This window comes from Diabrotica undecimpunctata, chromosome 2 (assembly GCF_040954645.1).
Source record: "Diabrotica undecimpunctata isolate CICGRU chromosome 2, icDiaUnde3, whole genome shotgun sequence".
Taxonomy (NCBI): Eukaryota; Metazoa; Arthropoda; class Insecta; order Coleoptera; family Chrysomelidae; genus Diabrotica; species Diabrotica undecimpunctata.
In genome coordinates this window covers 49,654,776-49,677,634 of record NC_092804.1, presented here as the reverse complement: position 1 = coordinate 49,677,634, position 22,859 = coordinate 49,654,776, and the positions used below count along the sequence as shown (strand labels likewise).

The following is a 22,859-nucleotide window of genomic DNA, read 5'->3' as shown; positions in this document are numbered from 1 at the left end:
AAAACATATTTAAATTTTACCTGAAACCGGGCCTTTTATACTATCATCGGTTATCCCAGGATGTTTATAGTCGCTACTAATTGAAGTCAACCATTTACTGCTAAACAAACTTTACATCAATATCACTTGAATTGCAACCTCAATGTCTTTCAAAAGGTAAGTCCATATTTTCAATAAAAACTCATTGCCTTCGCTGCACTGTTTAACTGTTTGCTGTTCTACATAATTATATTTGCTGTTGGTTTTATATATTCTTAAAGAATGAGACAGTTTACGTAGACACTCTTGTCAGAGAACTATATATATTTTTTTAAAGAGAAGAACTACCACTAATATTTCAAATCATTTTTATTTTTTACTTACTACTGGTTTCTTTACTCTATAACAAGTCTATACATTGAGATGATCTGAACGCATGATTCTTCCCGAAAAGAATTAAGAAGTAAGAATTACTTACTCCCGATGGGTAACAGTTTTAGCAAGTAACCCTGTTCGTAATATGAGCAAGTTTCAGTTTGGGTATTGAATTCAGATGTTTGTGAAGCGGCAAAATTCTCTGAAACTAAAAATAGTAAATGCGATGTTATTTCTAAATACCGCTTGTAGATATACTTATATGAGCTATTAATGAGCCACTTTTAATTATTAGCGAACCGATATTTAGTTCCTTACTGCAATTTTGAAATAAAAGTTGATATAACTAAAACAAACGAAGTCTAAATACTTGAGACATCCTGTATGTAAACTCTTTAGATACGTATCGTGATTCGACGCATTACTAAATCAACATAAACACCATAAATTATAAAATGATAGGGAACAAATCGCTCCTTTACTGAGAAATCGGGTACCTACCAACATTTTTTTTCTTATTCGTGAGTCTCAATAGTATTTCGGGGCCCACCGTCGTACACAAATGATCGAGTTAACATCTGATAAGCAACTTGTATGACAACATTTCATAAAGAGGGTCTCTCCTAACAATTGACGTGCGCTTCACTTTTAAAGAACTGAAGATTTTCTAACGATAAATTGCAGAGCCGGAACGAGACTTTAACTTTACTAAATTAAAAGGAACTAAAATCTTACAAAATATTTAGAACCTATGGCATTAATAGAAATTACCGTATGTAATGCATACTTAGAGACTGGAAACATGGTGGTGTTGAAGTTGAAAGTCAAATAATGACTGATGATATGTTTCCCAATATTCAGTTCCCAATATTTTCGAAACCTGGAGTATTAGAACAGCAGATAGAAGAAGAGTTAACGAATTTGTAATGTGGTGTTAGATAAGAATGTTTCGAGTACCTTGGACATCTAAAAGGACAAACATATCAATCCTTGAGAATGTTAACAACCCACACTATCTATCTATCTATCTAATTAGCCCTCTTCGGTCCATCTTTGGACATAGGCCTCCCCAATCCTTTTCCATTCTTCTCTGTCTGTCGCTATAGTCATCCACCTAGAGTCCACGTGCTTCTTGATATCATCTGCCCATCTCATTTGGGGTCTTCCTCTGCTTCGTTTATATTCTCACGGTCTCCAACTTATAAGAATTTTGTTCCATCGGTCTTCGTTTTGTCTTATATTGTGTCCTGCAAATCTCCATTTCAATTTTGCAACTTCTTGTCTAACATCCCTCACTTTTGTTTTCTCTCTTATCCACTCGTTTCTCTTTTTATCCATTAATCTTATGTGCAACATTTGCCTTTCCATTGCTCTTTGGGTTTTTATGATTTTGTTCATGTTTGCTTTTGTAAATGTCCACTTTTGGGAACCATAAGTCAGAACAGGAAGTACGCATTGATTGTATACTTTGGTCTTAAGATGCTGTGGATATCTTTTGTTTTTAAGAATGTAGCTTAGTTAGCCAAATGCCGCCCATGCCAGTCTAACTCGTCTTTTTATATCTGCAGTTTGGTTTTCTTTGTTAAGTTTTATAGTTTGACCCAGATATATATAATCCTGAACTTGTTCTATTTCATCTTGTCCGATCCTCACTGTGATGTCTTCATCTGTATTTGTTATGATTTTGGTCTTGCTGTAATTAACAACCCACACACACACACATATATATATATATATATATACAAAACCACAAGTTGATTAGGGTTGTTTATTTACACATTTTTTTTATCTATATTACAGTGTCTTGAAAAAGGAATAAAACTATTCCGAAAGCTTGATAAAAAGTCAAAAGAGTGTTTCTTTAACATCTCGGCCAACCTTCTAACTGCAGCCCTAATAAACTGGTAGTTTTGTTTATATCGACAGTCACGATATACAATATATATATTGTTACGAACATACTTTTGGCATGGCCCAGGTAACGGTTGCATTGCATCTCTAATACTCTCGAAAGTTCGCGGCGTATCGAGTGCGAGAGAGAATAACCGGTCACGTAGGTGAATTAGAGGTGGGACAACGCCAGAATATTCTCGATACAGTAACTGTAGTATATATGGGTAACAATGTTAGAAGTAGAGTTAGTTATTAAGATACTACCGAACTGTAAAGTTATAAATAAATATATGTATATAAATTCGAACCGCTCGTTTTATTTAAAAACGCTACAGTTGGTGTTCGGTGTGAGATTTGCAAATAAATTCAGCAGTGATTTTTGGAAAAGACTTTTGAACTTTTGAAAAGTATTGTTCGTCGGGAACATCCGCGTAGTTCGGTAGTGCCCTTTGTACGAAAGAACATTTAAAAAAGTACGTGTGTGCCTAAAGAAAGATGCTGCTAGTACAACTCTCAGTAAAACAGTTGCGAGAGCAACTAGAAGAACGCGATGAAGATTGCAACGGGTCCAAGAAGATCCTCCAAGAACGACTAAAGACTGTTCTTAACAAGAATGGAGATGATCCAGAGACATTCCATTTTCAGTCAGCAGAAGAAGCAGTTTTAATGAAGATAGAAGAAACTTCTAAAAAAACTGATGATAAATTCGAGACTGTTTCCAAAAGATTCGATGAAACGTCTCAAATGATTGAAGAATCTTCTCGAAAGAATGATGAAAGATTCAATGAAACGTCTCAAATGATAGAAGAATCTTCTAAAAAAAATGATGATAAATTCGAGAACGTTTCCAAAAGATTCGATGAAACGTCTCAAATTATTAAAGAAGCAGCTAAACAAAATGAAGAGAAATTCGAAAATGTTGCTAGAAGATTCGACGAGACTTCTCAAATAATTAAAGAAGTATGTAATCAAAACAATGAGAAATTTGAAGAAGTCTCAAGAACATTTGATAAAGTAGAAGAGAAGATCAAACAATTGGAGAGCATGATAACCAATACAAAAGTGCTACCACCAGTTAATGCAGTAGCCTTAGATCCGGTAGTGAAAGAAGAATTACCTAGAGACGAAATGACACATAATATGAGATTCAAATTGCCACCATTTGATGGAAAGTCCTCTTGGTCCATATACCTTAGACAATTTGAAGCTATTGCGACAGCCAATCATTGGACAGAACAAGAAAAAGCTGTTTCCTTGACTGCTGCTTTACGAGGTGATGCTGCAGATATCCTAAGATCGATTCCTAAGGGTCAAGAAAAATGTTACCAGACCTTGTTTACCCGTCTAGACAAACGTTACGGAGATGCCCATCTACAACAAGTCTACAAGGCGCAACTAAGAAGTAGAATTCAACGAGCAAGTGAAAATTTGCAAGAGTTTGAAGCAGATGTTGCTCGTATAGTGCGGTTGGCTTATCCGGAGGTACCAGACAACATTTTGGAAGAAATTGCTGTAGATGCCTTCGTCAATGGGTTAAGAGACATTGAACTACAGAAAGCTTTACGACTAGCAAGACCGAAAGTTTTAGATGAAGCGCTCGCTATTGCCTTAGAACATGAAACAGCTAGTCAAGCTTCACGGAGCTATCGAGTACGAACCTCTGAAGAGAGCGACGAACAAAACGAGAAACGTCTGGAGGAAGTCGTACGGAAAGTAGTTCGTGACATGATGCCGAAGAGACGTGAACCCAGATGTTGGAATGGTAACGACGTAGGTCACATTCGTCGTAAATTGCAAGAAAATAATACAACAGTCAGAAAACTAGAACGGGTCGACAACAAGGGGCAACTGCCGACCTCGAGAAACACAGCCCCCATAGTAACTGTGAACATTACGTCCTCAGGTGGAATTCATAGCTTGTACATAGAGGGTCGTATCAATAATAAATGTAGATCGTTTTTGGTAGATACAGGTGCAACGAGAACTATTGCACGGCCAGAAGTAGTACGAGGCCATCTTAAATTATTGCCTGCAACAGTAAAGCTTAGAACAGCAACTGGTGAGATAATTAATACATATGGCGAGGCTAATCTGTCAGTATCCATTGGCCAGACCACAGTGAAACATACAGTATTAATTGCAGAGATCTCCGATGAGTTCATATTGGGGATGGATTTACTAAGGAAAGTTGGGGCTGTATTGAATGTCAAAGATGGAGTTCTCGAGATCAGTGGTGAAGAGTTGCCGTTTCATGAAGACCAAGAAGATGTTATCAGCTTAATAACTACTTGTGACGTAACAATACCCGGTAATAGTGAGAAAATTTTAATGACCAGACCTGATGGTTACTGCCGAGAGGGAAGTTTAAGGATGGTCGAAGATGTGAATAATGCCGAGTTCCTAACGGCAAAAGCTTTGGTGAGAATTCGAGATTTCGTTCCTGTAAGAGTTATGAATTTAAAGGGAACTGCTATTAAGTTAAGTAAAAGAACTTTGATTGGACAGTGTGTTCCCGTGGCTTCGATTTGTTCCATGAATACTAATGAGAAACCGTCGAAATCTAAGTATCCAAAGGAGCTTGTCGAGACGATGATTAAAACGTGCCAAGATCTTGATGATGAACGAACTAAAAAAGTGAAGTCTATGCTGATAGAATTTCAAGATGTTTTTGCCATGGATAAGAAGGATAATGGCAAAACAAGCATAGTAAAGCATAAAATTAATACCGGAGACGCTCAGCCAATCAGACAACAACCTAGACGACTTCCATTTTCGAAAAGAGATGAAGCCGAAGACATCATCAAAGATATGAACAAACAAGGGGTAATTGAACCATCAAACAGTCCATGGACATCACCAGTAGTCCTAGTAAAGAAGAAAGATGGTTCAACACGTTTTTATATTGACTACCGACAGCTCAATGCAGTAACTAAAAAAGATAGTTATCCTTTGCCCAGAATAGACGATACTTTGGATACACTTTCTGGTTCTCGTTGGTTCTCCACACTCGATCTGAAAAGTGGATATTGGCAAGTAGACATGGAGCCAGCTGATCGTGAAAAAACCGCATTCTCGATAGGATCAGGGCTTTGGCAGTTCACGGTTATGCCCTTTGGTTTATGTAATGCCCCGGCCACATTTGAAAGATTAATGGATGCAGTTTTAAGAGGTCTAACATGGAAAACATGCCTGGTTTATTTGGATGATGTAATTGTAGTTGGAAGATCCTTCGATGAACATGCCAATAATCTAACAGAAGTCTTTCAACGATTGCGGGCAGCGAATCTGAAGTTGAGTCCGAAGAAATGTCACTTGTTTCGACGAGAAGTGAAGTACTTGGGACATATTGTAGCAAGTAATGGTGTAACAGCTGATCCTGAAAAACTTGCAGCGATTAAGGATTGGCCAGTACCAAGAGATAAACACGAAATTAGAAGTTTTCTTGGCCTATGTACATATTACCGCCGTTTTGTCAAAGGATTTGCCAATATCTCCAAGCCATTAACAAAGTTGACAGAAGAAGGCAAAGAATATACATGGAGCGAAGAGTGTCAAAGAGCTTTTGAACACTTACAAATGGCTCTGATCAGCGCACCGATTTTAAGCTACCCTAGACAGGCAGGAAAATTTGTGTTGGACACCGATGCAAGCAACAGTGCAATAGGAGCTGTTCTTTCCCAAATCCAAGATGGACAGGAGAAAGTCATCGCTTACTTTAGCAAAGTCTTGTCAAAACCAGAAAGAAACTATTGCGTTACCAGAAGAGAATTGCTAGGCGTAGTGAAGGCTTGTGAGCATTTCCATAAATACTTGTATGGCAGAAAGTTTCTTCTTCGCACGGATCACGCTGCTCTAAAATGGCTCCTACAATTTCGTAATCCAGAGGGCCAGATGGCAAGATGGTTAGAACGATTACAAGAATATGATTACGAGATCGAACACAGGGCTGGCAGAGTTCATTCAAATGCTGATGCCCTTTCGAGACGGCCGTGCAGTGCAAATTGTAATCACTGTCTTAAATTAGAAGAACGACTTTGCCCCGTGAGACGAACCACCGTCATTAATGAGCAATGGCAGCCTCAACAGCTACAAGACGCTCAAGCAGATGATCCATGTATAAAAAGAGTATTGGATTGGATGCGTCGAAGTGAGAGACCTTCTTGGCAAGACATTAGTGCATGTAGTCCAGAAGTCAAGTGTTACTGGAGCCAATGGAATTGCCTAGTGCTGAAAGATGATCTTCTGTATAGAACCTTTGAGAACGATGATGGTACAGAAACTAAGCTTCAGTTGATTGTACCTAAAAGTAAAGTGTCAGAAGTATTGCGTCAGTTGCATGACGGTGCATCAGGTGGACACTTTGGTATCACGAAGACTCTGCAAAAGGTTCGAGAACGGTTCTATTGGGTGAACTGTAAAGATGATGTAAGAAGATGGTGCCGGAAATGTGAACTGTGTGCAACCAGTAATGGTCCAGCTGGTAAAAAGAGGGCACCCATGAGACAGTACAATGTTGGTAGTCCTATGGAAAGAGTAGCAATCGACATTGCAGGTCCACTTCCAGAGACAAATGATGGAAATAAATATATCCTGGTAGCCATGGATTATTTTACGAAATGGACTGAGGCCTATGCGATACCAAATCAAGAAGCTGCTACCGTTGCAGAGGTACTTGTTAAAGAATTCTTTAGCCGATTTGGTGTTCCTTTGGAGATCCACTCCGACCAAGGGCGAAATTTCGAGTCAACCCTTTTCCAAAACGTTTGTAAATTGATTGGTGTCAATAAGACCAGAACGACACCCCTGCATCCTCAATCAGATGGAATGGTCGAGAGAATGAACCGAACAATGGGTAAACACCTGTCCAAAGTTGTATCAGAACATCAAAGAGATTGGGACCAGCACATTCATTTATTCCTAATGGCCTACCGCTCGGCCGTGAATGAAACTACAGGCCAGACTCCAACCTGCCTGATGTTAGGTCGTGAAGTTCGTTTACCCTGCGACCTAGAGTTTGGCTGCAGACCTTCCGAAGAACATGTTGCAAGCGAAGATTATGTCGACCGCCTGAAGTTAAGAATGAACAACATTCATGAACTTGCCCGACAACACATCCAGATAGCCAGTGACAGAATGAAAGATCAATATGATTCTCGATGTAAGAGTGAAAGCTATGAAGTAGGCGATCTTGTTTGGCTTTATAATCCACAACGTCGTCGAGGCTTGTCTCCCAAACTGCAAAGACAATGGGAAGGTCCATATGAAATTAAAAAGAAAATAAATGACGTAATATACCGAATTAAGAAGTTGCCGAAAGGTAAACCAAAAGTAGTTCACATAAATCGTCTTGCACCATATGCTGGCTCAAATGAAACAGAAGAAGCACGAACCCTTCAACATGAGATCAAAGATGACCGGCGACCAAGCTTTAATGAATTTATGTCAAATTACGCAGAGAGAAAGAGTGCTAGATTCGGCGTGACCACAGAAGTTCAGCAGGATCTTTTTAGTGTTCCGCATAACGTCTCTCTAGCCCACTGTGTTGCCCAAGATCTTGAGATGACTAAAGGAATCTCATCCGTATTTTATAAGAAATTCGGTCGTTTGGACGAGTTAAAAAACCAGCAGCCTAAAGTTGGAAGAGTACTGAGATTAGAAGATGGTTCCCGATCTTTGCTGTATATGGTGACCAGGAAGTCTTATACAGACAGGGCAAGCTACGAGGATATATGGCGTGCTCTAACTAATTTGAAGAAAATTGTGTGCAATTACTACATCAAGAATTTGGCCTTACCCAAGATAGGCCAGGCACTAGATAATCTGGACTGGAAGATTGTCAGAAGCATGCTTGAAGTGATCTTCCGAGACACCGGCGTACGAATTACTGTGTGTTGCATTAACCCGATGGGATCGTATCCTTCAAAGTCAGTAGACTGTTATTTCTTTCTAAAGGGTTCATGCAGAGCTGGAGAGTCCTGTAGATTCCGCCATGCTGTGCCTACCGGAGTTGCTGATCGGGACGATCAGATTTAAGAGGGGAGCAGTGTTACGAACATACTTTTGGCATGGCCCAGGTAACGGTTGCATTGCATCTCTAATACTCTCGAAAGTTCGCGGCGTATCGAGTGCGAGAGAGAATAACCGGTCACGTAGGTGAATTAGAGGTGGGACAACGCCAGAATATTCTCGATACAGTAACTGTAGTATATATGGGTAACAATGTTAGAAGTAGAGTTAGTTATTAAGATACTACCGAACTGTAAAGTTATAAATAAATATATGTATATAAATTCGAACCGCTCGTTTTATTTAAAAACGCTACAATATATATATATATATATATATATAGTATAGTAAGTATAGTAAGTCCCTCGGCGTACTGTATATCTGATTAACTAGTTTTAAAGTCGTCGGAACTTCGAAAGTCCTATCTGATATTTTAATCTACCTCCCAACACCCGACAGTTTTGGCCATCGTATATCCAAAGCTCTTATATCAAGGCGACATCGACCATTGTGATAACAGTAGTAAATTCTGCCGAAGTAGCCTGCGAAGTTATGTGCTGAAAGTGGGCCTGTAGATTCTTGACTGGGTTCATTGAAACTTCTTTGAGGCAAAGCCAGAGTGACCGACGAGGTTCGGCGCTCTGATCGTTCCCTTTAAAAAAATGATAATAACTTATTTATGGGTCATGTTCTGTAGTATTTCTTTTATTTTTATTTTCTTGTCCTTATTATCTCCACCAATTGGGACGATGGTGTCTAGCATGGCAAAACGTCCATACCGTATCATGGTCCTACAATTCTTTAAAGTTGACCAGCTCTCTGGGCACGATAGTATTAGACCTCGGGATTGGGGAGCGCAATGGTTTGGTAATTTGATGATTCAGCATTTTGTACGTATGATATTCAATTAGCATGTCTACCGTTAGTGATAAACCTGCATCCCTATATCATGTTCTTGGTTGATCCACGATCATTTATTAGGTTATGCCTTATTCACACCTGTCCTATACATCATAGGACGTTTCTAATTAGCCATTGATCCGTGTTGAGGACGAGAACTTCGTCACTCAGAGTATCCTTAATCAATCACTCTCCTGGGCCTCCGACTAACCCACGGTAGCTTTAAAATGGTATTAACCTTTTGGGTCATATTACTTGTGCCGACAATATAGTAAAGCTAATGGTCTACGAAAAAGTGCAGGTAAGAAGAGATGATAGAGAGTAATCATTAATCAGATGGAGTGACACAGTAGAGAAACTACTGGATACTAGAAACTTCGCGATTGCTATAGAGAAAATGAATAGCTAGAGTAAGAAAAATAAACAGAATAGAAGATATAAATAAGTATAAGATATATCTTACATAATATGTTTGTAGCTGCTTCAAAAGAAATCCTAATAAGAAATCCAACCCCAAATAATCGTTCATTGTCTCCACTCTGATAAATACGTAGGTTTTCATTTCTGTGCAGAATCTGTTCTCAACTCCGTTTGTCTTGTTTAAGTAACTTTTAAAATGATCTAGCACAGCGTGACTCAAAGTGTGCTCAGCAAAGAATCGGTGCTCCACAAAGCCTTTACTAGGGATCCGTGGGCAGCTATAATAAAATGAATATATGTATCAAAGTGGAACCTATAAAAATAAAGTAGCCTAAGGTAAAAATTAACTACGAAAACAAAACACTTGCTTATAGATTTAACAGGTGGATATACGTTATAATAGAATGACCTCAGTTTGTCACGCCGCTTCTCGTAGTAAAAGAATTTTTTACATAAAAAAACAATTACTTAGAAACCAAAAACCTATAACGTATGTGACTTGGACTGTGAATGAAAAGGCCACGGATGAGTCTTATTTCTTATGTTACCACATTGCCCAAGCAGGGCTCAAGCGCACGCTATCGCTGAAGAGTTAATAAAACCATATTTGTTAGACACAACAAAATGTATTAGTGATGAAAAATCTGCAAAACATGTTTCTACAATGCCGCTTTCAAACGATACCGTTTCTCTCCGAATATATAAAATAATAACTGGTTGCAGAGCTTCAAAATAAAAAAAATTGGCATGCAAATGGATCAGTCAATTGATGTTGCCTATTTATATCCATATAAACATTCACTCGAAGAAGACTTGCCTATGTGCTCCTCGCTGTCTACTAACACAACCGCAGAAGAAATCGCTTTTTATATTTTTTGAAGACAACCATCTCGATTGAAATGATTGCTTTTAGATTAGGGATTTATGTTTGGGCTTCCATTAAAAATTTAGTTTTTTAAAAGGGTTCTGCAACCAAAAAAGTTTGAGGACCGCTGATCTAACATTAACCTACTAAATTCCCATTGCAAAGAAATTTGAAAAATTCAATATTTGAAGAGAAAAAAACTTAAAGAGAAATAATGTTAATTGTTTGTAGTCATCAGTATAAGATACCATAATAAACGAGATTGGGGATCATTATTTCTACGTATGTGTTGACGAAACTCTGATTCGACAGGAAGATATACTGCTTATTTATTGATTGGTGTTCCTAGCAATCAGATCTCGCTAGAATCTTATTTAATTTGCTGCAGGTCTTTTCAGTGTTGATAATAATTTTTCTGTATATTATTTTAATGGTTTGATACTTTTTAATGCTTTAAATAGATATAAATCAAACCTAAGACTACAGGTGGCAACACTTGTTTTGAAAGATGGCAGACGAAATAGGGATATCGTTTGTTGACATTGTAAATTTGATAGGGAATTTTAAAAGACCCGTCTTTAAAGAGCAAACAATTTTAGATTCCAACCATATCATTACTTGTGAAATATTATCATGTAGTGGGAAAACTGTTGTAGTGATACAAGCATTTTGTCTTCAAACGAGCAATTTGAGAGGAGTACCCCACCAAATATGAGTGAAAATTGAAGTGATTGATAATATTAAAAATGTTTGTAATTTTACATGTAAGGCTGGAAATTCAGGAAAATGCAAACATATAATTGGCACATTACTATATATTTTTTGGTAAGTGATTACATAGTGATTTGATAAAAGTAATAGAACCATTTTGCTATAACTTGATGTTTATAACTCATTTTTATTACTTACAGGCATACGATGGAGAAATTGGAAAAATTAAGCACCACAGACATCAAGCAACAGTGGGAAAAATTAAAAAAAAAACATAATGTGTATGAAAGTATGATGCCAATTAACCAGTTTTACCACATGAAAAAAAAACTGATATATTGAAGATATTACTCTCCTGAGCAGAAAATTTATAATTAAGTCTGACGAAATGCTTGAGATATCTCTATGTCATAGTATAATTGGCAACAATAAAGTTCTACCAGTCTTTGCTGATACATGGGTTACTAATATTGTACTAGAATATGATTTAGCTATATTTCATACAAATAATGTTGAAGTAAGCTACAGTAATTCTGTTGAAATGTGTTTAGCTAAGCTAAATTAAACTCGAGAAGTATGGAAAAAACTGAGGCGACTGAGAGTAACTGGAACCACTTGTTACCATTTATTTACATATAGTAAAAATAAAAACCCAAATGGGCCACTTAAAGTCAACCAATTATAAAATTCCAATTTTAAAGCAAATACTGCAACATAACATGGGAAAAAGTTTAAATTAGTTGCTTTAAAAATGTATGAAAAAATAACTCAAAGGAAAGTTGAACATTTGGGAATTCTTATCTCATATGATGTACCATGGCTGGCAGTAAATGTCGATGGAATTGTTTCAGGAAAATGTTGTGTAGAAATAAAGTGCCCTCTGGCATTCAAAACAAAATCTATGCAATCAATTTTACGTGACCTTAAATATTTATGCATAATTGAGAAAAATAATATTACTTTAATGAAAAACCATATATTATGTATTATGGACAAGTACAATTGCAAATGTTACCGGACTACAAATATTTCATTTTGTAGTGTTTTGTCCATCCCATAAGTCCACACTTATTATCAAAGTACCATTTGATGTAGAATTTATAAAAAACATGTTAAAAGTTTTGGTAGGCGTATATTTTTACAATGTATTACCAGTTTTATTCCAATTATATAAATAAAAAACTTGTTTTAAAAGATTGTTTTATTTCTTATAGGTACTTTTACTTGGAAAAAATATTTACACTTCACTACACTCACATCTGTTAATTTAGATATATACAAATATAAATTAATATTTATCATTACTAAGTATTGGTGCAGAAGCGATAACAATACCTGAAATAATATTATTTATAACAGAGTCCATATAAGGAACTAGGAATAAATTAACTCTTGCTTTAAGAATTTTAAAGATTTTTAGTCGTTGTATAGTTCTTTCAACGTGTACTCTTGCTGAAGCAATTTCAGCAGTACAAAGAGCATCTTGAATTGATAATTGTTTTATTTTTCTCAAAAAAGGCGGTCTTATCTACCATTATAGCATCCTTATTTGGTGTCAATTTGTCCAATAATCAAATAAATGTCCGATACAAATGTAATTAAACCAGATGGTGCTATTCCAATCATAACTTTTAATGTGTGGTCGCCTTTGTAGTGAGAATAAGTCATTACACGATACTTGCTTTTTGGTAAAACTAATTCTGTGCAGTCCAAAATAATTCTTGTTTTAGGAAATTTCTTAAAACCAACAGGTATCCTATTTTGAATCCCTTCTTTATCTGGCCAGGGGATTGCAGGTTTTAATACTTCAGAAAGAACTTCCACTGTTATCTGAAAATAATTTCTACATGTGTTTGCCGAGACACCAAATATAACAGAAATGCAAAGGAACGTGACGTCAGGTTTTAACTTAGCAAACACTAGAACAATACGTTGTTTTAGCTGAAGCAATATTGGTTTCGAATTTTTGTTTTGTGACAAACTAGCAGCTTCACAAATTTTTTCCAGCAAATTTAGAGTGGGTATTCCAGTGAATGCATTTAAATCGCGATTTGTTTGTATCAAATCATACAAAGTAACTTTTTTGCCTCCACTTAATACAGATGGGGTCTCTTGGATAGCCTTCCCTTCTGTGTTGATTTTCAGTGAGTGATCTCGCTGTAACTCTGGATTTTGTTTAGGATGGCTTCTAAAACTGCACTAATGGCTGTATCTGTGTTAATTTCGATTTCATCTTTCGTAATTCTTGATGTTGTTGGATCTGAGTCAATCTGCTCGTTTTGATCTTTCTTCTCGAGATGATCTATGTGAAGAGGACTTTTGATCTTTGAACTTTGTTCAAAGATCAAAAAGATAGATTCTCAGATGCAATGGAACCTTTTTTAAAAATCCTTACATCTAAAAAATAAGTAGAACGTTATTTCAATGATTAAGAAAGAACCAGGCTCTTACAATATTATTTATTCCTATGCCGTCCCCATTAACGGAGGTTGGCGACCACATTTTTAAAAGCTTCTCTGTCTTTTGCAACTTGGAATAATTCGTCTACAGTCATGTTTGTCCAGTCTCGAATATTTCGCAGCCATGACTTCCTCTTTCTACCTATTCCCTTTTTGCCATCGACTCTACCCTGCATGATGACCTGCAGAAGACTATATTTATTATTTCTTAGTATGTGTCCAAGGTATGCAGTCTTGCGTACTTTTATCTTACAATATTACCTACATAAATTTCCTATCAAATATGATTTACCTGGAAAAAAGTAATCCGATTTCTTAAAGTGTCGGCTGCATACGTTCATGAATTTTGTCACAGGTTTCGCAATACGAAGAGCTACTTGTCAGTTTTTTCATAATTTTTCGTCCTTTGGAAAGTAGTGGAGATGTATATCTTTCGTACATCGAGCAGAACATTGTGGCACTGAACAATATCTATTAGTTTTTTTCTTTTCGCTCATTATTTTTAAAATTTGATGAAGTTTATACCAGTTTTAAACTCTAATTTATTCAAATTTTTGACATTTATCCTCATTTTATTAGTTATCTATTTTGACAGCCGTTTGAGAACGCGAATTGTATTTTATTTAACATTGTCATTTGTACTTGACAGACGTAATATTTGATTTATTTTTAAGAAGAAGAAGAAGAAGTTCATGAAAGATTAAATCTTTCACAAAATACAGCTGGTATTATTTTTTCAGAAAACTAGGAACTTTTAGCTGCCAACGAAAATATGTACAATTACGAACTATAATTTGAATATTGTCATAAATAAATAAACTTCAGGAAATGTAGGTAAGCAGTTATAATTTTAATAGAAATATCTTTCAATAATTTGCTCATATCCCTTTATATTAACTGCAAAAAGCGCGATTTAAATTACCGTATTTAATCCCAAAGCATTTTTTTTTCTTGTCTTATCATTCTCTATCTACGATTGTCCTAATTTTGCTTCTGCTAAATTTTCAGTTGCGTATAGTGAGCACAGCAGAATAATAGAACTACTAAAAGCTGCAAACATTGACCAAAAAGATAAAAATTATTGCTATCTTACACTAAGGTCAAAAGATTTCAATTAGATTTAACCATGAAGTTTCAGAAGCAGATGATGATATTAGACGAGACGTCCAAGAGTTATCCTGAACTGGATCCTAGTACAGTTTGTACTTCTGAAGACGAAAAGGACTACTGAAAAGTAGTAAGGATGGTAGTAATTAAAGACTGAAAAAAGCTTCTATAAGAATATATCTCTAAATATTTAAAGCGTTTCTAGTAGAGCACAGAAGCGCTGTAACATTCTTTGGATAAAGTGTTCCAGTTTTTTTTTTATTTTTCTGAAGAGCTGGTTACGGATTCCTAATCATTTTATAGTTGTGCTATTAACTGAGCAAATTATTAATCTCGTTTATATGGTTAGAAAACCGTCATACTTCAGTGTAGTTCAGAAGTATTTATTTATCTTCTATAAATATTAAGTTACTTGTCAAGATTCCTTACTACTGTACTACTGTAAGGAATCTTGACACCATTACACGTCTACCTTAATAAACTGTTCTTTCCTTAAAGAACTATTCTAACATCCATTAGATTTTCTCTAAAGGTTTTTTCGCATAGCTAGATTTACTAAAAGTGAAAGTTTTTTACCCTTAGAAAAAAAACTTTTTTGGGTATGGAGGAACATTCTTCAAAACATGCTTCCACACGTACCTCATTTAAGCAAGTTTTCTATCTTCTTCCTCTTTTAATTTAAGGATATCGATCGCTCCTTCAAACAGGGTTTTTTGTTTTTTTTTTCACTGAGGTGGAAAGATTCGTAAAATCGACTAGGGAAGGTGTCCCTAGTACTGTTGGATTCAACCAAAAGGACCAGAGACATACGCCAACGGCGCGATGTCAAACTATGTGACAGAGGGCCCCCTTCGGACATCCCTGCCAGGTCGCCTACCAACTAAAACCACCCACTCTTCGACCCGTGGTATCCCTGGACGAGTTCATTAGCGAACGAAACATGGGGATACCACGCGCAGACTGGGTTAAAGGTGCCCTTAGGGCTATTTATTTTAGTTACAGCACTTACCTAAAAGCAGTAAGTGTAGGGAGGAGACCTAGTTCCCAAGCGGAGAAACTTGAGAGCTTAAAAAAGGGGGTTTACCGTAAAGGGTAACATTTGGTACATTTTTGTACAGAAAAGAAAAAGAAAGAAATAAAAAAAGAATGTTTATTTTTTTTTTTATTATTTATTTTTGTATTTGACCCCTCACCCAGCTTGTTCGGCTCTTTCTATTATAGTCTTCCTTTTCATGATACCTGTTATATGGTTGACTATATATTCAAAATTCTCTTTGCTGGACATTGCAATCTGCATGATGTTGTTGGGCGCGATCGCGCCGAATCTATTCTGCAGCCTTTGTTGTTCGTAGGCGAAAACATTGCACCGGAAGATGCAATGTTCCGCATCGGCCCTCTCATCACACGAGGTGCATATGTAATCGTTGATTTTTTTGATGCCATATGTGTAGGATCTGAAAGATCCATGAGCGGTCAGGAACTGAGTAAAATAGTAATTTACTCTTTTAAATTTACAGTTGTACCATGCTACAACATCGGGGATAAGCGTTTTGGTCCAACGAGCCTTCGTGGTCTATACCTCCCATTCTCTTTGCCATTCTATAAGCATGTTCACTCGTATGGTCCTTCTTACCTGAGGTAGGTGACCGTCATGGGCTTCATACAGCATTTGTCTTTCTTTGACAAGCAGGTGGATGGGGAGCGTTCCCGCAATCACCTGTAAGGCCAGCGTAGAAGTGGTTCGGTACGCGCTCACCACTTTTAAAAGGGGCTTCCTTTGGGCTCTTGTTATAATATCTTTGTACTTCTGGTATTTTAGTACGTTAATCCAAACGGGAGTTCCATATAGAAGGGTCGATTGCACTACTTGAAGGTACAATTTTCTCTTGTTGCTGCTGGGCCCTCCTATGTTGGGTATTATTCTTTGGATAGCTGCCGTCCGTTTATCCGCCTTCTTAATCACTCCTAACAGGTGTTTCCTATACCTCAGGCCTCTGTCCAGGTCGATGCCTAAATACCTCGCGCAGTTCGTCGGCTCTAATTGGCTATTGCCTATTTGGAAGGTCAGGTCCGGCCCCTTCCTTGGAGCTTTAAGGATGACCACTTCTGTCTTGTGGCCTGCGAGTTCGAGGTCATTATTTTCCATCTACCTGTTCACTTTCTCGCAGCATTCGTTTACAATTTCCACAAGGTCCTAGTGCCTGTCGTTAGTGAATAATATTGCAGAGTCATCTGCATAGGCTACTGCCATGGTGTCTCTCCCATAGTCGATGTTTAAGACAGCATTGTACAGGACATTCCACAACGTTGGGCCTAGTACGGAACCTTGCGGTACGCCGGCTGTTAGTTTCATCTCAACATTTCTGGCCACTAAAACATATCTCTCGCATAAATATCGTTTTATAATATTGATCAAATATCCCGAGACTTCAGCGGTTTCTAATTTAGTAATAATATGGTTCCAGTTGGCAGAGTTAAAAGCGTTCTTTACGTCAAACATTACTAGAGCGGCCCATCTTTTTCTGCTGTTCTTCACAGTGTCTGTAATATGCTTGACCGCATCTATAGCAGATTTTGCTTTCCTGAACCCGTATTGTCTGCTTGAGATACTGTCATTTTCTCTCAGCTCTTCTTCAAGGCGGTTCTTAACAACATTTTCATATAGTTTTCCCAGGCAATCGAGCAGGCATATCGGTCTATAGGCTGTGGCTTCTTCCGGGTCTTTACCGGGTTTGAGTATTAGAGTTAGTCTCGCGAGCTTGAGCTAGTTAGGAAACTCTTGTCTTGTCAGCAGCTGATTCAATATGGCCCTGATAGCTTCTGGTTGTGTTTTAACTATCACTTTTATCGCCTCTGGTGGGACACGATCGGGTCCAGGGGACTTACCTACTTTAATGGACTCTGCAGCTTTGATGAGTTCCGCATTACTTATCTCCTCCGGACAGATATATGTATTGTACGTATGTTCAATGCTGGGCTTGTTGGGAAAGAGGGTGTTCGCTATGTCTCTTCTTCTATCATCGCACAGGTTGTATGGGGTCTCGATTCTCAGCGTTTTGGTGGCTATTCGATAGGCTTCGCCCCACACGTCATTTTCCAGCACCTCGCACAAGTCCTGCCAACATGTGCGCTTTGCCCTCTTTATAAGTTTGTTTAATTCGCTCATGGCGCGTTTATATTCTTCTTTCGTCTGCTGAGTCCTGTTTCTCTTTGCGATTCGAATGGATCTAAGACATTCAGTACGTTTTGACTGAATTTCGTCATTCCACCAGTAGGGTACGGTGTATGAGGCGGTTTTGCTCCTGCTGCTTAATTTGTATGCCCTAGTAATGGAATTCCTGAAGGTGTAAAAGTCAGTAGTTTGTTCCTAAACAAACACTGTATTAAGGGCATCCTTTCTCTCTAGCACCGTTTGCAGGAAATCTTTAGGTGTGAGAATGGTGGAGGTCTACACGTAGCTCGCTTATCTGCAGTTTTGCCAGATTTGCATATGAGGACAAGCTTTTCCACCTTCTGTAGTAATGTAAATTCTGGTTTTGCCAAGTGGTAATTTGTGCAAGAAGGCTTCTAATTTCATCCTGGTAGCCAGTTAAAGTACCTCAGGGGTTATTCTATTAGGTCCTGGTGCCTTTTTATTTTTAATTCTGTCTACGGCCTTGTTAAGTTCTTCCATATTAAAGAGTTCAACAGGTCCCACAGGTTTAAATGCAACCATGTCTTTTTGTGAAAAGAGTAGAGTTGCAGCTTCCAGTTTTATGTCTAGACAAGATTATCGAGTGTACCTTACCTATATTGAGGGTTTTGCCCATTATCTTATAGCAATGTTCATTCCACTTCTTTCGTCTTTTTGTTTTTATTGTTTTATTTAAGATATTTACATTTTCTATACGATTCCTCAAACTCTGCTGGCTCAGATATCAGGGATAATATTTCAAAATCTTAGCGAGGGACGTATAATCTCGAAATTGTTTTAGAGCCTTATGAAGAATAAGTTTCCAACCACTTCTGCACTTCTGCAGTCTCATGTTTTAAAAACAAATGTTAAAATACCATATTAATTAACGACAGTAATCATCAATAATAATATTAGACATGGCAATGAGAAACACCAGATTCACATTAAGCTGGATATTAATTTGAATAAATTTAAAAGTTGATATAAATATTTGAAAGATTTTACAGGAGAAAATAGCGAAAAGAAGTTCAAAAGAAATATTAAATTAATACAGAATTACACAAAATTAATTTTAAAGCTTCATTTAGTAAAGTTAAAGCCTTAAAATTAAGATTCTGAAGATATCAACATTTTTTGTTCGGCACCGTTCATACAACTTTTATTTTAAAACTAAAATTTAAAAATATTTACTAAATATATAAAAATTACGTATAACCCGGTCCTGCGGCTTTTGTCATTTTCCTTTATTGATGGACCCAAACAGATGACTCCCGATGGTATCGGAAGCCTTTTGTTTCGACAATCAATTATTTCAAAAGAGTTTTGCTGCGGTATTTTAATTTAATTAGGGTTGAGATATTGAGCCGCGCCGCATACATTTACAACCACTGCATCGTTTTGGTACCAATGACCATTTGCCCATTGGATCTCTACCCAACCATCAGATTGCATCATTGGAATATCATCGTTTCTCGGACGCTTGTCAGTTGTCATCTACTACATAATACTTCTTAGTCATAATTTGGATAATAATGTCTGTACAGGGTGGAGTCAGTATAATGAGTAAGATACGGCTGATTTAAATGTATTAAGATCGGACCAGCGATTATGCTTCTAAAAAATTATTTCTTTGGTGTCTTTATGTTTTCGTAGGATGTTCGCAATACGCTATTCATGAAACACTGAGATATAGTATAATTAACTTTCTTTAATTTCTTACAATAAATTCAAAATTAATGTTTCAACCAAATGTCATAGTTAAGTCTCTTACAACATTATAATTATCCTGGAACTACAGTCCGCAGAAGATATCGATCTAGCTGTTTCATATTTAGGTCTTCGAATTAGCCTGGATGTTGACTGATCTACACACTATTACCATTCTATTACTTACACTTACCACTCTTACATATATATACTTAGAAAGTCACACATAGGTGTCACAATTGATTGAGGTGAGGGAGTTCCCATTCCGAGTCGACTCCAATGCTCCAGATCATCATGTTGATATGCTGTAAAGGCTACAAATGGGCAAATTGCTTGTTACATGGGAGTCCAGGGTACAGGGACTCCTATATAAAATACTTCTCCTAGTTAGGCTGGAGAGCGTGAGGCACTATATTCCTGCTATTATTTTAATTGACATATCATCATTGTGCTTTTGCTTGAGTTTGGCGTTGCGTTTTTGTGTTTTTGTTATCAGTAATATTTTTTTGTAGCTTAGCCGAGCCGTATTGTAAGATTTTTTTTGTCACTCGAGGTCAGTTTTTTGTTTGTTTTTTTTTATAATTTTTTAGAGAAGGGTGTCTAAATCTATTTATTTTCCTAATGCCTGACTATGGTTAAAGTGTTTATCTTCTTGCGATTTGAACCTCATAGATCCTTCAGATATAACTGTGTGGTTATTTCATCATCTTATTTGTTTAAGCATTTGCTATTATTTGTTGGTTTGGTCTTCTGTGTTTCCATCTATGAAATACGTCATACCCAATTTATTCTCGCAAGATCTGGTTTGGGTGATTTTCAAGCTCAGCGAATTTTTCCCTGCCTTTTTCTTCCATTATCTCCAGTACTCCTACTTACTTTAGCTCTCTAAACAGAAACAGTTCTTAAGCATTTGTTATGGGCTGATTGTATCTTCTTACTGTTTGTTTTGCACTGTGTCCCCATGCGAGAGCTCTGATGGCCGTACTTGCGGGTTTTGCCTTTTGGATTGTTGCTTTTACATGTGATGTAAACGTTAGGCCTTTATCCAATGTTACTCCTATATATTTAGCTTCGTTTTTATATTCGATGGGTCTATCTTGTACTATAAGTTTTTCTTCTGGGTTATCTCTTCTCTTTTTGAAGATAGCCGCTTGGGTCTTCTCTGGATTTATTTCTATTTTCCATTGAATACACCAGTCTTCTATTATATTCGTTGCCTTCTGTAGGTTTTTCACGGTTGCATCCAGGTTTCTATATTTCGCCGCTATAGCAGTGTCGTCTGCATATAGGCTGAGTTCCGGGTGTTCTTGGAACATCAGCTATCTATATGTTGTACAGTAGAGGTGACAACACTGCCCCCTATGATACTCTGGCCTCCGGGGCACCTATTCGGACAGGACTCGTCCTATTCGGATCCTGAACCTCAGGTCGCCAAGGTACGAAGTGACCAGTTTTGTCATGGAGTCCATATTTTAGCAAGCATTTTAAATCAGTAGAATTTTCTCAGAAATCTAGCGCCATTGATTTGCTATTAGTCCACTTTCATGTTCATGGCTATATTGATATTTTTCCCAAGACTGTTTTGGTGCTTCCTTTTACTCAGTTATTTTTCATTCTGTTAATATTAATTTCTTGCAGCCGTACTAGGAAAGTTGTTTTTATTTCTATGCTATCTCTTAATGTAGTTGCTATGTTCATTATTTCATTTATGAAATATGAAATGACATTTTGTTCTGCATTTTCTGACAATGACATTGAGTGCTTTAAGTTCCCGTTTCCGTTTTCTGTATTTTTTAAATATCAACGTCGTTTGAGTCATATATCACAGAAAAGCTTATTTCTTTCACTTTTTAAAAATGCGTACGTCGACATGGGAAACGGAAGGACCCTCGATCCTAGACAAAGAATTGGAAAGCCTGTGGATGATACAAAAACTACTAAATATAAAATTACTAACACATATTTTTAACAACATATATGAAAATGGCGTAATACCAGTAAGGAATGGCTTAACGTAGAATTCATAGCTATACAAAAGAAATCTAGTTCCCGCAAATGCGACGAATTTAGGCTCATTAAAAAATGTAAAATAAACGTAAATGACTTAGTTCGTATTTAGAAAGCACTTAGGAACAAGAGAGGGCTGTTTGCGACTCAAACACTTATTCAAAAATACCTCAATCACCATATTATATCTCTGTTTCATCGACTACCAGAAGGATTTTGATAGAGTTCAGCGTGAAAAATTATTGTACGAACTACAGAAAATGATGCTAGACACAAAATATCTCCGTATAATTCAAAACCTTTATTGGAACCAAGAAGCAACCTTAAATTATTCCAACCACGCTACTAAAGCGTCCGTATACAAAGAGGTATCCGACAAGGCTGTATCATGTCTCCATTGCTCTTTAACTTGTACTCTGAATGCATATTCAAACAAGCACTAAACAATGTTAAACACCATAAACAGATAGTTAGAACTTATAACAACGATTAAAAAAAGAAAAAGTCGTACCGAGGCCACATAATGAAAAATGACAAATATTACCTCCTACGAATATTAATTGAAGGGAAGATAGAGGACAGAAGTGGAGTAGGCAGAAGAGCTATGTCATGGCTTCGTAATATCAGAACTTGTCATAAACGTTCAACAATTAATAGTGGCGCACAATAGAGAAAATTTTGATGTAGTGATCGTAAACCTCCAGTGACGGAGTGCACTAGAAGAAGTAGATTAATGTATTTTTGATTAGTTTATTTTAATCCCCAAGCCAGCAAATAAGAATCAACCCCAACATTATTGAATGGCAATGGGGATCAAATAAAATATCGTTTTAAAGTCCTTGCAATTCTCTTTACATAAACTTTAATTTTTAAATTCGATCCAATACTTTATTTGTTTTATTTAAACCAGAAATACATTTTAAAATCAAGATTTTTAGCTGGTTACTTATTTTTTTAATTGACCAAATGTTAAAACTGACGACCTCTGGCGTCTGCAATAATAAAGGTTTTGTTCGAAACGTTCTCTCACATTCCGAGCATTTGCGTAGTGATTTTTTTGTATTCGTTGACAATTCGTCAACGTAAATCTTCTAAAGATGCGGGTGGTCTTCTATAAACTTTACTTTTTAGAAATATTCACAAAAAGAAATCCAGGGGAGACAAATCTGGTGACCGAGGAGGCCTTTCGATGATGCCTCTTCTCCAAATGCAATGCCGTGGAAAATAGTTAGTCGAAATATTGACGAAGAAGTAC

The 22,859-nt window shown here is 36.9% G+C and overlaps 1 protein-coding gene across 1 annotated transcript; it reads right to left on the bottom strand.

The window, feature by feature from the left end:
• Window positions 1–16,909: 16,909 nt before the first annotated feature.
• LOC140433670 (uncharacterized) lies at window positions 16,910–18,430 on the bottom strand. Its single transcript, XM_072521650.1, has 3 exons — window positions 18,314–18,430; window positions 17,602–18,082; window positions 16,910–17,436 (listed from the first exon to the last, which is right to left on the bottom strand). Exons 1-3 carry the CDS (start codon window positions 18,428–18,430, stop codon window positions 16,910–16,912), a joined length of 1,125 nt encoding a protein of 374 aa, XP_072377751.1.
• Window positions 18,431–22,859: the final 4,429 nt, after the last annotated feature.

Excerpts from the sequence above, each read along its gene's own strand:
- LOC140433670 (XM_072521650.1), bottom strand. The coding sequence starts at position 18,430 with ATGGTTGCATTTAAACCTGTGGGACCTGTTGAACTCTTTAATATGGAA. Across the intron at positions 18,083-18,313 it reads CTAATAGAATAACCCCTGAG|GAACAAACTACTGACTTTTA; the intron begins GTACTTTAACTG and ends GTGTTTGTTTAG. Across the intron at positions 17,437-17,601 it reads TGCAGAGTCCATTAAAGTAG|ACCCGGAAGAAGCCACAGCC; the intron begins GTAAGTCCCCTG and ends AACCCGGTAAAG.